Source organism: Ipomoea triloba, chromosome 4, assembly GCF_003576645.1.
Source record: "Ipomoea triloba cultivar NCNSP0323 chromosome 4, ASM357664v1".
Lineage (NCBI taxonomy): Eukaryota > Viridiplantae > Streptophyta > Magnoliopsida > Solanales > Convolvulaceae > Ipomoea > Ipomoea triloba.
Window position 1 is genome coordinate 30,880,507 of NC_044919.1, and position 15,094 is coordinate 30,895,600.

General features: G+C 34.7%; 2 protein-coding genes across 6 annotated transcripts; one reads left to right on the forward strand and one right to left on the reverse strand.

Moving 5' to 3' along the window:
• The first annotated feature begins 5,211 nt into the window (after positions 1-5,211).
• Positions 5,212-9,327, forward strand: LOC116014979 (nuclear transport factor 2-like). Of its 4 annotated transcripts, none has more exons than XM_031254956.1 (10): positions 5,212-5,406; positions 5,575-5,668; positions 5,753-5,890; positions 6,368-6,644; positions 6,732-6,955; positions 7,198-7,366; positions 7,477-7,601; positions 7,672-7,731; positions 8,110-8,176; positions 8,610-9,327. In XM_031254956.1, the coding sequence occupies exons 2-10, from the start codon at positions 5,612-5,614 to the stop codon at positions 8,900-8,902; spliced, it is 1,410 nt and encodes a 469-aa protein (XP_031110816.1). In that variant the 5' UTR covers positions 5,212-5,406; positions 5,575-5,611; the 3' UTR covers positions 8,903-9,327. The 4 variants fall into 4 exon arrangements, with proteins under 4 accessions (XP_031110816.1, XP_031110813.1, XP_031110815.1 ...); XM_031254953.1 differs by having other exon boundaries at positions 5,213-5,406; positions 7,666-7,731; XM_031254955.1 differs by having other exon boundaries at positions 5,213-5,406; positions 7,480-7,601; positions 7,666-7,731.
• A 636-nt stretch (positions 9,328-9,963) lies between these two features.
• On the reverse strand, positions 9,964-13,179 carry LOC116017295. Of its 2 annotated transcripts, none has more exons than XM_031257848.1 (3): positions 12,201-13,179; positions 11,423-11,572; positions 9,964-10,882 (listed from the first exon to the last, which is right to left on the reverse strand). In XM_031257848.1, the coding sequence occupies exons 1-2, from the start codon at positions 13,134-13,136 to the stop codon at positions 11,558-11,560; spliced, it is 951 nt and encodes a 316-aa protein (XP_031113708.1). In that variant the 5' UTR covers positions 13,137-13,179; the 3' UTR covers positions 9,964-10,882; positions 11,423-11,557. The 2 variants fall into 2 exon arrangements, with proteins under 2 accessions (XP_031113708.1, XP_031113709.1); XM_031257849.1 differs by having other exon boundaries at positions 11,368-11,572.
• Positions 13,180-15,094: the final 1,915 nt, after the last annotated feature.

Here is a 15,094-nt window from a genome sequence, read left to right on the forward strand (position 1 = left end):
TGCCTATGACATTATGGTAAATTACTTGTAGTTTGTTTATTGTTTACCACTACCTACCCCGCTGTATCAGCTCAACAACATAGAACTGCCGCAAGTATATTTTTCGTTTTCCCCATTTTGTGGATAAATCCGGCACGAAATACAACACAGTACACATAACATAATCTCAATAAAATAATTTTTATTCATATTAAATAGGAAAAATGTCGATTTTAGTCCATCAATTATACTCATATTATAGACTCGGCCTATGAATTATTACCATACACATATTTTTTTCCCTTTAATTGTCTATAAAGTGACAATTTTAGTCCACGGGTAACAAATTATGCTAATATTAATAATGCATTTTAAATTTCTAAATTATTGAGAGATACTTTAATCATTTTTTATTGATGATATTATTTTGTATTAAATAATTAATTACTCATTGAGTTTGACAAACACATTTTTTAACCATTGGAGTGTTGCTAAAATATTAGCATTAACTTCATGCCAAAGGTACTACAACAATATCTACTATATTAATAAGAGCCAAATAGAGTTAGGCCTAAAATTGGTAGAAAAAATGGCGGTCAAATTATTTAATCAAATGGATGGTTCAGATTAATTATTTAATCAAATAGATGGTTAAGATAATTCAAATTAATATTATTAATAGAGATTACCTAATTTAACCTTACTTTTATGATTATCCGTTAAGTTTTCCGTTAAATATTCTCTTCTCCGTTAATATTCCGTTAACTTTTAACTTACCCATTAATTTCTATAAGAAAGTTCTTAGGTTCGAACCTCATCTCAATCAAATTTGACATAATTAAGTTTCTCACTTTATTTTACTCTTATTAAATTAAATTAATTAGTAGCTACAACAAAAAAAATGATACATATGTATTTCTTTAATTTAGAATTATGTGTCTACAATACCTTTATTAAAAAAAATTATTCATTATCAAAAAATTAAATTAAATAAGAGAAATAATTTCATTAGTTATATTGTCTTTATTTTATCTCATGCAAAGATTCTTTACATTTAAATTTATCAATCGATATTCATTACATTGTCCATTATCTTATTTTTACAATATCGTGTAATTAAATATCAAAGTTATAGTACAAAATAATGTTATATATTTATTTACCAAGTATTTTATTAATACTATGAAAAAAAATTTAAAAAAAATTTGAAGCTAATTATATTAACTACTTGGGGATTGGTTGACAAAGATAGTACTCAAATAACCCAACAAATTGAAGCGGAATCACTCTATTTTACTCTTATTGAATTAAATAAATTAGTAGTTACACCAAAAAATGATACATATGTATTTCTTTAATACCATGAAAAAAATTAAAAAGAATAGTTTGAAACCAATCGTATTAACTACTTGGGAGATTTGTTGACAATGAAAATACTCAAATAACCCATTACCCAGCAAATTGAAGCGAGAAACTACATTTTAATATCTCTGGAATACATAATATTTTAAATTTTCAAATTTTTATTAATTTATTTAATCTTTTTTCTTAAACTATGGATTTCTTTATCCATAATAACTCATTCAACAATAATGGTTGAACCAAATGAACCCCAAGCAGAACACCTAAAGGAAAACCCATAGCTCCTATATCATAATCTCATTGCATGACGTTGTCATCTATGCTACCAACAATAACCGAATTGCAAATAACACACTACCAACAAAAAGGAAGAGAACAAATCGTAAAGATGAAGACAACGACAATGTTACTCAAAAGAGAATTAAGAACACTTAAAAAAATTCAAATTAAAAGTAGTCTTTATTTAGACTATCATTTTTAGACCAAATATTTAGACTATCGATTTTACAAGGTTGCAAACATTTATTTTAGTAATAATTATAATGAATTTTTTATATTATCTTGGATTCATATACTTTGAGTTAGATATTTAAAAAAAAAAAATTCGACATTCAATTACCCATGTCTAAACTTCTCCTATATAATCTTGCATTAATATACTTTCAAATATTTATTTAAATATAAACATTGGGCATTAACCCATTCGCGCAATGCGCGTATAAAACTAGTAATAATAATAAGAGACAATTGTATTCGACTAACAATCAAGACTTGAATATATTACTTTTAAAACAAATAGCATTGCTTTTTAACTCTAAGGTCAGATGTCAAGTTAAATTCTTAACCACTTTAATAATTAATAATATAAAATTATAAATAAATAGCAATTTCCATTAAAATGTAGGTAAAGAAACATAGATGCGGGGACATAGCGTGTTCACACTCCCCTCCACATTTCATAAGGCTATTGACCTATTGGGTCATTGGGGCTCACATATACAAAATATTTGCACGAGCTATAAGTTGGGACAATAAGATGCTAACAAAACAATGACATATAACAGAATAAAGTTGATAAATTAGCCTTCAATGGTGATCAAATAGTTTTGGAACATTATTTCTATATCAAAAACTCGCAAGTTTAAGTTTAAGTTTAAGTTTCGTTAATATCTCTTTTGCTCAAAACATAATATTAGATTTACCTATTTTACACTCTCAAAATATATACACTCTCAAATTAGTTAAAATTTTCAAAGTCGAGGGACTTAATTGAGCACGAAAAATTGTCGAGGACCAAATTGGTAATTTCGCAATAGTCGAGGGACTATTTCGGTAATAAACTCTTTAAAAAATGAACAATTTTATCACATAACATTTTCTAATTAGTTAATTAGTTAATATGACAATAATATCACTACTTTTATAAATGTAAAAATATTTTTTTTTATTTAGACTATGTATATATATTTTTTGTTTTGATCATTTCTCCCCAAATAACTTTATCACCCCTAGAAATAAACTTTGTTATTTTGACTTTAGGAAATTAAACAACCTTTTCTTTTTAAGTACTATTAACTTTACAAGGTAGTCAATACCCAACACCAGAGACTTATAATTGGGTGATCCAAGCATATACAAGGGTTGAGTCTTATAATAGGGTGCAAGGTGTTGCTGAGCTACTGGACATGCTAATGCTGATAGCTTGCATTTCATCCTAAGCTGGGCATAAATTAGCCTCAAACGGTGATCAAATAGTTTCGGAACATTATGTCATATAAAAAGCTCCCAAGTTTAAGTTTTACTAATATCTCTTTTCGTCGAGACATAATAGTAAATTTACTTATTTTATACTTTCAGATGTCTGTTCATATAAAATTATTCATACATACATACAGTTTTACGACTAACTTATTTGAATAATAGAGTACGGTAATGCAAAAAAAGTTGTTTTATTTTTCTTCATGTAATTTCTAAAATATACTCCGTATATAACTATCATATGTGAAAACTTGAATTAACCTTATTATTACCCATCTTTTCCTATACTTGGTTACTTTGACTTTAGGAGATTAACCATTTATTTTGGAGTATTATTAACTCTATTACAAGGTAATATATGTTCTATACTTTTTCGATCTTGTGACCTTCCCTCAATAAGAGTTACAAATGTGTCATATGAGCACAAGGTACTTGGCAGGAGATTAAACAACTTATTTGAGTTATTTCACATCAATTAAGATTAATTTCGTATATAAACCAACTACAAAATCATAATCATAGAGTTTCCACGTAAGCATTCAACAAAATCATGGATTTCCCTAATATAGTTCCCATGTGTACAATATTGAGTTCATTTATTTTTTCTAGGAAAAAGTGTCAAATAAGCCACTGAACTTGTCGCTTTTGTGCAATTGGGCCATTGAACTTAAAAGGTGTGCAATTCAACCATCAAACAAGCAAAATTTGTGCAATTAGACCATTTTTACAAAAATTTTTAATTCAATTTGAGTTAAAAACATTTCAATGTTGACTCCCAACTAGTATGGTAGAAGAAAATGCCACTCTTAATACATATATGTTAGTAATATAATTGAATTTTACCAGAATTTTTTTGTAAAAATGGTCCAATTGCACAAATTTTGCTTGTTAGATGGTTGAATTGCACACTTTTTAAGTTCAATGACCCAATTGCACAAAAGTGATAAGTTCAGTGGCCTATTTGACACTTTTTCCTTTTTTCTATAGCTAATTAGATATTGAGATCGTTTATTTTTCTATAGTTAATTAGAGAATCCAATTCATAAATAATCATTTTTCAACCGCATGTATCGAGATAGATATTTTGAGGAATATGAAATAAAAATTGTGGGCAAGGAAATAAAAAAATTATTTTTTCAAATGTAAAATTAATTTATCATAAATGTTAATTTTACTTCTTTTTTTTTCTTTGACGATGAGGGAAATTCATAATTACTACATAGGGATGTGCATAGGGTAAACCTCTCTCATCCTTTGTAATAATCCACAAATTACATGGGAAACGTAAATTACATTAGAAAAATCATGTGCCACGGACACGTTTAAGCAAGTATTGACAAGAATTTGATTCGTGATATTTTAGTATGGAAATCATGTTCTACCCACTCGATTATTCTTTTTGAGCTATTTTACTTCTGGGCATACAATTGTCATGAGCCTTTTTCTTTCTTTCTATATTTACACCCAAAAAAAAAAAAAACTAATAGTGGAACAAAATTTAAAATTAAAATTATCCTTTAATACCATTCACCATCAATTATTAGTATTAGTATATAAAAATAATTTTATACCTTTGATTATTATGCCACGCGACTAGAAACATGTATGAGAAGAGTGAAAGGTCTGAATTTGATCCCTTGTGCACATAGTTGACTGCGCGACTTGCGATTTATCTACGCAGTAACTTTAAAGACGGAGTCCGGTAAAGATGGGATCATCTAGTTAAAAAAAGTCCATGCCTCCGCCTTATTCGTCCGGGCATATTACGTTATTATGTCATTTATTTATGAGTTCTACTACATGTACTCCCAAATCTTAGTCCCTCAAATTTACTCCTGATGTGGTGGATCTGATAAATTATTTTTTCATGTGGACTTCTGTAAAAGTGTTATACATCAAATTTTAAGTGTAAGAGTAAAAGTTAGAGAATAAATAATGAGAGTACATATAGTATTTTGGTTTATTTATTTGTGTGAACTATTTTCATGGTAAGTAGAGAAAATACTTTAGAATTATTATTAGTTTTAAATAATTTTTTTTTTAAATCCAAAAGAAAGGGAAAGAAAAGAGAGAGATTGCGTGATTGTGCCGGTATAAAAACCATAATCTAGTCAGCATCGGGGGTCACTCTCGCGCCTCTTCAAGATCCCGCTTGCAAAAACCCTAGATACAACTCCCCCTTCACCGCCATTCCTCGAGCTCCGAGCAAAGCAAGTGGGAGAGAGTAGAAAAGCGAAGAGACGCAATCCGCACAGCTCACTCTCCTTCGCCTAATTTTCTCGATCTGATTCGAGCTCAGCCGCTCAGGTATCAACAGATCGTTCAATCTCCCTGCTTAAGCTGCAATAGTTTTTTTGCATACATGCATATACGCTTATAGGTGTTCGTATTTTGCACTAACGTATGATTAGAGTAGCTTACTACTTTGATATCGTGAGTCTAGGGTTTTGAGGCGTCGCTTTTATTGTGCTACAGTTTTCGCAGGCAGTTTGCTAGTTGAGATCGAGTGGCGATGGCGACAGTAGCAGCTCCAGAGGTGGCGGCGCAACCGGCGGTCTCTGCCCAAGTCGTAAGTGTTTTTCCTTTTCTTCTTTGTAGGAAAAAATAATTTGGCCTGTTCTGCTGACACTTTTTGTTTTGGTGGTGATAATAGGTGGGCAACGCGTTTGTGCAGCAGTATTATCATATACTGCACCACTCTCCGGACCTCGTTTACAGGTTTTATCAGGATATAAGTAAACTAGGCCGCCCTGAGGAAGATGGATCCATGAGCAGCACTACCACAATGCAAGTAAGCCCCCTTCTCTCTGTATATCCAGCAACCATGCTTGTTTGTGTTTATTTGGTTTTGTAGTTGTTTAATTTTTCCTCTCTTTTGGATTTGAGAACTTAGTTACATCATTATGTATGTAAAAATGCAGGCAAATATCACAGCATCTGTTTAATTGATAAGATAGCTATGATTAGTGAATGAAAGAAAAAATGACTTGAATCTTTTCCCTTTTTGAGCAAGCAATTATTGAATGCCATAGGTTGAACACTTGAGTACATTGATGTAATGCCCTCTAGTGATTTATAAACCTGGGTTTCTAGCATTTGGAATGCGGATAATCACAACAAAGCAATTGGAAATGAGAAATATTATTTGTGAAAATTTGAGGAACAAAACATGTTTACCAATTAAATGGGAAATTTGATGTTTTAAATGAAATTCATTTCATGTATCTAGCTGAAACACTTATTTTGTGTGTTGATGTAAAATCTGCAGGCAATCAATGACAAGATACTCTCTCTTAATTATGCGGACTTAAGAGCTGAAATAAAGTCTATTGATGCCCAAGAATCTTTTAATGGAGGGGTATCTGTTCTTGTTACTGGGTATCTGACTGGGAAGGATAATGAGATCCGAAACTTCTCACAGTCTTTCTTTCTTGCACCACAAGATCGGGGGTACTTTGTATTGAATGACATGTTTCGATATGTGGACACCATCAATCAACATGATAAGAGCCATATTCCAGTGGTTCCTTCTACTCCAGAGCCAAGTAAGTGAAACAATTAAATAGAATTCTGTTGCTTATGGCTCTTTTAATTGGGTATTCAACTTTTTGGTTTCCACATATTGGTTGCAGGTCCTCCAGAGCAAGATAATCATGTAGTGGAGCATAACACGGCATCAATAGAGGAACCTAATGGAGAAGTGGTCAGCCCGGCTGAGAATGGAGATGTAGCTGTTGTGGAAGAGGAGGAAGTTCCTGTGGCTGAGGTTGTTAATGAAGTAGAGGAGGATTCACATGTGGCAGTTGAATCAAACAACAAAGTCGAAGAAGTGCCCAAGAAATTGTATTCTCAAATTGTAAGTGTATGAGCAGTTTGAACTGAACTACTTTCATAATTTTGGTGTTTTGACATAGATATCTAGTTGATTGCCTGTGCTTTATAGTACATTTCCTTGTAATATTTTTTTTAGCATAGATAGACTTGCATCTGCTCAGCATGTTCTCAGTTTCTTTGAGTTATCATGGTTCTGACAAAAGGTTACCTAATGTCAGGCTTCCATTGAATATTTTCTTAAAGAATTATGCCCTTTGTTTTCAGGTCCAAGAGCTCAAAGAAAATGCGGCTTCTTTCTCCCCTCCCCCTGCCTCAGCTCCACGGAAGCCTGTAGTCAAGAATGTAGAGCAAGTGAATCAATCTCCAGCCCCTGTAGCTAATGGTCCAGATAATTCAGGATCTTTTGATGCCATAAATAATCAAGAACCAGAAGGCATGCTAATGCCACATTTTTCTTTATCTTTTTTTCTAAGATGGTTCCACCTAAGCTTTTCTCCCAACCGTAGGTGTTTTCTTACACGTTCTATTATATCCTACTTTCAGCAGCTGATGGCCATTCAATCTACATCAAGGGGCTGCCTTTGACTGCTACAGTGTCTGTCCTTGCTGAAGAGTTCAAGAAATTTGGACCTATCAAGAACGGTGGCATTCAAGTCAGAAGTAACAGAGTATGTATCTATGTTTTTTAACCATAAATTTTCCATATATTAATTTGTTATTGGCTTGTGACAGCAACAGGGATTTTGTTTTGGCTTTGTGGAATTTGAAGAGGCAAATGCTGTGCAAAAAGCAATTGAGGTATCCACTTGTCTGATCAGCTATCAGTGTTCTTTTATCTTGTTCTTATTCTGAATTGTTTAGATGTTTGCAGAGTATGTTGAATATAATATTTGATAGAGAACTGTTTTTCATATAGTAGTTGGTTGCATTTCTCATGGTTTATATTATTTTGTAGTGCATTTGGCTTTCTCTAGTGCCTTTAGTATGCAGTATGCACATGTGTATAACAAACTGTTTAGGTTACATAGCATTCTGCCAAGATCTTTGTTACAAATATATCTTAGAATTGTAGAATTCCTGTCTTTCCTGTGCATCATTTCACTTACAATTTGCATTATTGATGAATTTGCTGTCTCTTAACTAGTGGCTGTTAATTCTATTCATTGTATACAACAGGCTTCTCCAATTCCAATTGGTGGACGCCAAGCTGTTGTTGAGGAGAAGCGGTCTACTAATTCACGAGGCAAGTTTGTTCAATTACCTTACTGTTTACAGTTGGTTTGAACTAAGTGTAGTAAAACCAGCCTATCAAAAAGCGGTAAACCCACCCAGTCATAGTGATTGTGGAACCACTTTATTCGGCCCTCTCTTTATGTTGCCATTTGTGAAAAACAGGATTAAGCATATATGCTGACTGCTCACCTTGAATTCAAAATCCACTTGTATTGGGAATTTCCATTTCCTTTTAATATGTGGGGCTTTAGATAAAGAAGAATGCTTCTTTCATTAATTGCCTGAAAGAATCAAAGCTATTTTTCAACCTCGTAAAGAATATCTAAAAGATTTTTTCAACTTCTGAAAATGAGTGCTATTCATCTTGATACTTTAGTAGTCTAGTTTGTGGAACTGTAGTTATTTTCTAATGGCTTGAAATTTGCATTTGGCTTTTCCTGCAGCTGGAAGCAATAATAGAAGGTTCTTACCTGGGCGGGGTTCTGGATTCAGAAATGAAGGAGTGAGAGGGCGAGGAAATTATGGAGGTGGCAGGGGGTATAACAGAGGAGAGTTTAACGGCAGGAATGAATTCAACAACAGAGGTGGGAATCGCGGAGGACCATTGAACCGTGGAGGTGATGCATATCAGAGGGTTGACAATGCTGGAAGCAACGGTGGTCGCATGAATCGTGCTGGTGGTATGCCTAATGGTACCGCAAAAGCCATGGCACCACGAGTATCTGCTACTGCGTGAACAAAATACTTGGATTGATCTCGAGAGCTAATTTAAGTAGGATTACATTTTTGAATTGCAATAATTCAAAAGATTGAGTGTCTGTCATGAATGACCATTATTTTTGTCAGGGATGTTTCACGAGTTCTTTCGTAGTATTATTATTTTTTCCTCTTATTTCCCCTCTTATGGGTATAGGATGATAGCTGTTGAGTTGACGTAGCTTCTGTTATATGTAGCATATAGGTATTTAAGCCCCCACATTGAATTGATGATTTTCCCGTCATTTTGCCGACCACGTTGCAATTGTGGATCAGTTTTCGGGGGTGTTGTCACCTTTAATTGTGGAGATGAATTTGTTTTAGAGTGGTCAGATTTCGGACGTAAAAACAATTGCAGGAAACTATTTTTTGTTATCCCAAAAGTATTGAAAATTTTTCGGGAAATTATAATGCATTCAGAAATTGCTACTCTTTAATGCTTATAGAAACGGCATTTGTAGACAAGCTGACAGGAAACTGAAAAGTGAAAAGACACCCTTTGTGTCTTTGTTGTATGATTTCAATCAAAAAATGTATTTAAAAAATGATCAGAACACTGCTAACTACAACATTGCTTAATTTTGATTTCAACCAAAAAATGTATTTAAAAACAACATTGCTTAATTATGAATCCGACATATTATGCACCAAACGATAGGAAAATGTTTTAATACTTTATGAACAACAGAACAATTGAGGATTATATAGAAATAATGCAAAGGTGGTTGTCATACAGCACAATGAGCACATAAAGCAGGAAAGACAAACAAATATATTCTAAAACAAAAATGAGCATGTGAGACCATATTTAGTGGGACAAGTAATATTTTTTAGTTAAAAAGTAGTTTGTAATACTTTTATATGCATTCATACAAAATATTACATGTTACTTTAAAAAATTACACGGAAGACTTATTCAACAAAAATTACTCGTTAATTCAAATATACAACTACAGTAAAAAAATCCTGACACTTCTGCTATAAACATAAATGGAATGGTTAACAAAAACTGAAGATAAAGGAAACAAAAGAGGCCATTAATTTTACAACTTAAGCAGATTTAGACACAGCACATATCAGGATGTGCAAAAAGTAGAAAAATGAGGTGTCATGTTTGGCCTACTCAGGAAACTACCAGTGTCTAAAGGAGCTTAGAAGGATGAATTATTTATTACCAGATTCTGCCAGTAATGGTATTGCTCAGTGCACTTGCATCCAAGTCAAAGAAATTCATCCCATAGGCCCCCACACACAGGCTTTTGGGTTAAACTTCTCTTTAATCAAAGGATGAGAAAAACTAATGTATTGTGCATATCGGTGGAATGATCCAAAACATGTATACAAGCTCCACTCACTTTACCATCCATATCTATCTTTCAAAGGTCTGTTAAATCCCTTTGGACAACTATATCATCATCCAAGAACAAGATACTGAGCAACTTTGGATCCCTTTCTGGAAAGTAGAACCTAAGATGATTCAATATCTATAGATACTTTGGGTTCCTGAATATCATATTTGTTGAATACTTTGTTGCATTCTCAAATAAAATTCTGTAGATTAGCATACTCGAGCTGCCGAAGTACTGGAACATAAGAAGAGTTCACAACAGCCTCCACTTAGATGTGAGCCCCATCATAATCCTTCATCTTGAACATAACTTGCATAGCCCCAAGATTCATCTCGTCTCTCACAATGTGAAACACATGCTTCCATGGCTTTTTTGAATTCTTCACTGCTGAATTCACAACTGGAGCAGCAACCATGTTGTCAGAGAAAATTGCATAATGGTAAAACTTAATTGGGATCCTCAATCTCTGGTGGAGTAGGCTTCCCTTCATCTGTGTACTTGTCTGGATTCACAATGCGCTCTTCCATCAACATTATAGCCAAGCAATGCAAGCCCATAAGAATTGTATGAAAACCCCTAACACATTCCCAGTCATGTCCGTACGTCAATTACTGGCAAAATTGATCAGTAACGTGAGAAATCAATGCAAATGAAAAACTGTGAAAGAAATAAGCAACAATATATCAGAAACAATTAGTAGCAACTGCATGTGTTTTGATGTCCACATTTTTTTTTCTGATTAAAATTAAGCTGTATTAAATAAAAACAGCGAAATGCCAATGGAGCTGGTGAAGTTGAAACCGCAGTGCTTCTGAGAATGCACAAATGGATCAAAATAAAATCACAGAGAATCAAAGCAAAATCGATTAGTAGCAACTGCATGAGTTTTGATGTTCAAATTTTTTTTTTCTGATTAAAATTATTAAATAGAAACAGCGAAATGCAAGTCATGACGCGGAGCTGATGAAGCTGAAATCGCAGTTCTTCTGAGAGATAAACAAATGGATCTCCAAAATCACAGAGAATCAAAGCAAAATAGAGCAAGTATTACACACGGATGAGTGAAACACAAAACGAGAAAGGTGCTAATACATACACAAAAACCAGAGGAGATCAGAAGAGAAATGCGAGTGTTGATCATAAGTACTAACAGCTTTGAGATCGGAGATATAAAGCAGAGAAAAACTACGAGGAAGCGGAGCAGCTCGACCGGAATGTTCGCGCGCGGGAGGTCCGGAGCGGCGTCGTAACTGCCAATCCGCCATTTCCTACTCTCGTTTCTTCTGCTATCTCTTCTCTGGCTTGAAGTTCAAAAACGATAAAGAAATGAGAGGGAGAAAGATAACCGCTCCCTTATATAAAGCGGTGTGCCATTGTGTGAAGGTGGGGCCCACAACTTGCCCTATTGTGGGCATCCACGTATCAACACTTTGTGAACTTGTTAGCATCCTCATCCATAGTGTTGATAAAAATTAAATTTATAATTTTTAATACAAAAATATATAATTTGAGATATATTTGTCAATAAAAACAAAATTCTCTCTTCATCATCCTAATTATATATGCATAATTTGAGATATATATTTACTCATAAAAAGTAATTAGTCTCAAAAATTTCCTCACCCCGATCATGATGAGAGAGAAGGTCCGTGACATTACACTCGCCCATAAGATTCTCATACTCCAACCCTACATGACCATGATCTTTTAGATAGGAGGATTAGTATCTAATACTCAGCCTACCACATTAGATATAATTTTTACAATAATAATAAGACTTGGTGATGTGTTCTTATTCCCGATCTACTACTAAAGACCAACTTAGCTTCAATTTGAGACATACAATTGAATTTAGTACCAGAACTACCGAACCAAAAAGAATCTATTATCAAATTCCTTAAACTAACAAAATGGGAATTATCTAGAAACCTTTTGTTGTATGTGTATATCTCCCCTGTGCACCTTCTTGCTAACATTCTTGAGCCATCCAAACCTTTTGATTGCCTTTGATATCTTCATGAGATTAGGCCTTCCGATTCCCGAATTCATCTTCCCAGCTGACAACTTCAATGCTTGCAAACAACACAGCTTCTCATCCATCTCTTCTTCTTCTTCTTCTTCCTCGCTATCTTTTTCATATTTCTCCTTTGAATCGTCGTCTTGCCGTTCCTCGTTGTTCATTGTTTCCATTTCGTAAGTCTCCCACAGCAAATCCATCCCTTCTCCGCTCTCATTCCTCTCCTCATAGAGCTTGCAGGCCAATGTCCTCTTCCACTCCCTCTCCTTCCGCATGTACCCATGGCTTCCGAGATTGTACTCCAATGTCCGCCGGCTCTCTGCATTTGTGCTGGTACCGTTTCCTCCACCGACATTGTCGTGATTCCCAACGGCCGCCTTGGATCCGTTTCTAGTTCCGACAAATTCGTCGGCCTTCGCGCCACATTCCTCGAATTTGCCGTTATTTGCCGCATCCTTGACCTCCATTGCTGAGTCAACTGATTTTTTCTCCATGAATCCGACCCGAAATTCTTGAAATCGCATCAGAGATTCCTCCGACAGGATTCTGTTCTCTTCAAAATTCCCCAAATCAAAAAGCTCATCCTCACTTTCGCCATCAAAAGAAACAGAAATCCGAGCACTAACCTTATCGCTCTCTGCTAAAAACTTGTCGCGAATGGTGACGGCGGGAGAGAGAGCGAGAAGGGCAAGGAGTAACAGCGATGCGGCGATGGAAAGCGGGGAGAGAAAGGAGAGGAGGTAAGGGAAGAAGAAAATGGAGAATGAGAAGTAGAGAGGATGAGAACGAGTGAAGGAACGTAGGAGCTTCAAGTGGGAGATTAGAGAAGTAGAGAATAGGGAAGACATTTTGGAGTGGTTGACGGAATTGAAAAATGGAAGATGGAGAAGAAGTGGCTATCTTCTTCGCCTGCGTCTACATGTGATTGATATGGTACTATGGTAGTAACCGCGGCGTGAATAAAGGAAAAGTTTATATATATATATATATATATATATATATATATATATAAGTTATTTACCTCAAGTTGTTCATAGTCGATCGCCTCAAACCAAGATGATGAATAGACAACTCCAAAGATGAATCAAACTTTAAACCTTAGAGCATCCTTAGTAGAGTTATTTAGCAGTTTTTGTAAGTGTGGTTATGAAAGAGAAAATGAGATGGGAGGAAAAAAAATTTAAAACAAATCAGATTTTAAAAAAAGAATAAAAAAAATTGAAGTTATCCAGAGACGCGCCTGATGCGCCCCGCGGGAGCGTGAACTGCACGCGTTGTAGAAGATAGTGGGGCAGTGAGGATGACAGAAGCCACTGTACTATGAACCTTTATTTTGCAGAGCATTCTTCCCACTCTCTCTCCTCCTCTCCCTTGCCACCATGACAATAATCTCTCATTATATGCTGATGATGCTGCTCTTATAATTATGTACCAAACAAATTGTCTGACCAACTTGGCTAAGTTGTCCCCTCCTAGTTAACTCCTCAACCAAGGAAGGCTCTATTGAAGGATGCATGTTCCCTTTATTTCCAAAAAAAACATGACATTTAGAAATGTACAAATTATATTTTTCTAAATATTCTTTTATATGGTTATATACTCCGAATGTAAAACACTAATGGCATGTTTGGTTGGCAGGAAAATCTTTTTCAAGGAAAATATTTTTATCAAAATCATGGAAAGTGGTAGTTTCCCCTGTTTGGTTCATTGGAATCCATTTTCCATAGGAAGTTGAGTTCCTCACTTTTGAAGAAAGTGAAATCCGTTGGAGACCTTGGTATTTTGTTTTCCTGGTTTGCTGGGAAGAAAAATTGGCTTTGGAAGACTAATTTACCCTTGGCTTTGTTCTTCCTCTCGCTTCTTCTGATTCTTCTTCCTCACTGCCAAATTGAAAACTGGAATCTCCCTCACCGCGTCCTCGTCGCTCGCCCGTGCCGTGCTCGCCTCGTCTCCTGCCGCCGAGAGTCCGCGCCTCCGCCTCGCCGCGAGTCCGTGATGCCGCCTCACCGCTAGTCCGCTATGCCGCCTCGCCCTCTGGTCTCTGCCTCTCTGGCTTTGAGGAGAATATAATTGAAGAATGAAGAATGAGGAGAATATTGAAGAAAGAAGAAAACCTAGCATTCGGCCCAAAATGTTATCAATAAAGAAAAGAAAAAACATTTGGCCCAAAATCCTTGCAAATACTCAGTAGAAAACTAAATATTGGACCCCAAATTGAAACAAAATAATTATTATTTTTATTATCATTATTAATACATAAGGGCATATAAGTCTTTATACTCATTATTCCTTACCCATTTTACACCCAACCAAACGGTGGAATTCATATTCCCAGTAATTTCTTTTACACCAACCAAACAACGGAATTTACTTTCCTGGTAATTTGTTTTCCATGGAATTTGAATTCCGTTTCCTTCAAATATTTTCCAGCGAACCAAACGGGCGTAATATGATAAGTTTGCATCTCAAATTCAAAGGTATATCATTATTTCTACACTAAGTATTGATGAACGAGATAAATCATTGAATGTGTCTCAATTGATATACTTATCTCCAAATGCATATAGGATTATAGTCTATACATTAGTGCATAGAGTGCCTACCACTGCATGCTAATATGATGGAAATGCTATATTTGGTCCCTTTTTTACACGGAGGATCATTTAGTCTTAGCCTCATAATTAGGGTATTAATTAAGATGGTGGTGTGATTGGTTTAAAAAACTATTGCATGTCCACTCCATAACTAATAGTTATGTGTCATATTAGAGACAAAATTAACTATTCAGATTTCATCACTCATTGAT

What these genes read in the sequence shown, in the direction of transcription:
- LOC116017295 (XM_031257848.1), bottom strand. Translation starts at nt 13,136, where the DNA reads ATGTCTTCCCTATTCTCTACTTCTCTAATCTCCCACTTGAAGCTCCTA.
- LOC116014979 (XM_031254953.1), top strand. Translation starts at nt 5,612, where the DNA reads ATGGCGACAGTAGCAGCTCCAGAGGTGGCGGCGCAACCGGCGGTCTCT. An exon ending in CGGCGGTCTCTGCCCAAGTC is followed by an intron (nt 5,669 to 5,752) that starts GTAAGTGTTTTT and finishes TGGTGATAATAG; the next exon opens with GTGGGCAACGCGTTTGTGCA. An exon ending in AGAAATTGTATTCTCAAATT is followed by an intron (nt 6,956 to 7,197) that starts GTAAGTGTATGA and finishes CTTTGTTTTCAG; the next exon opens with GTCCAAGAGCTCAAAGAAAA.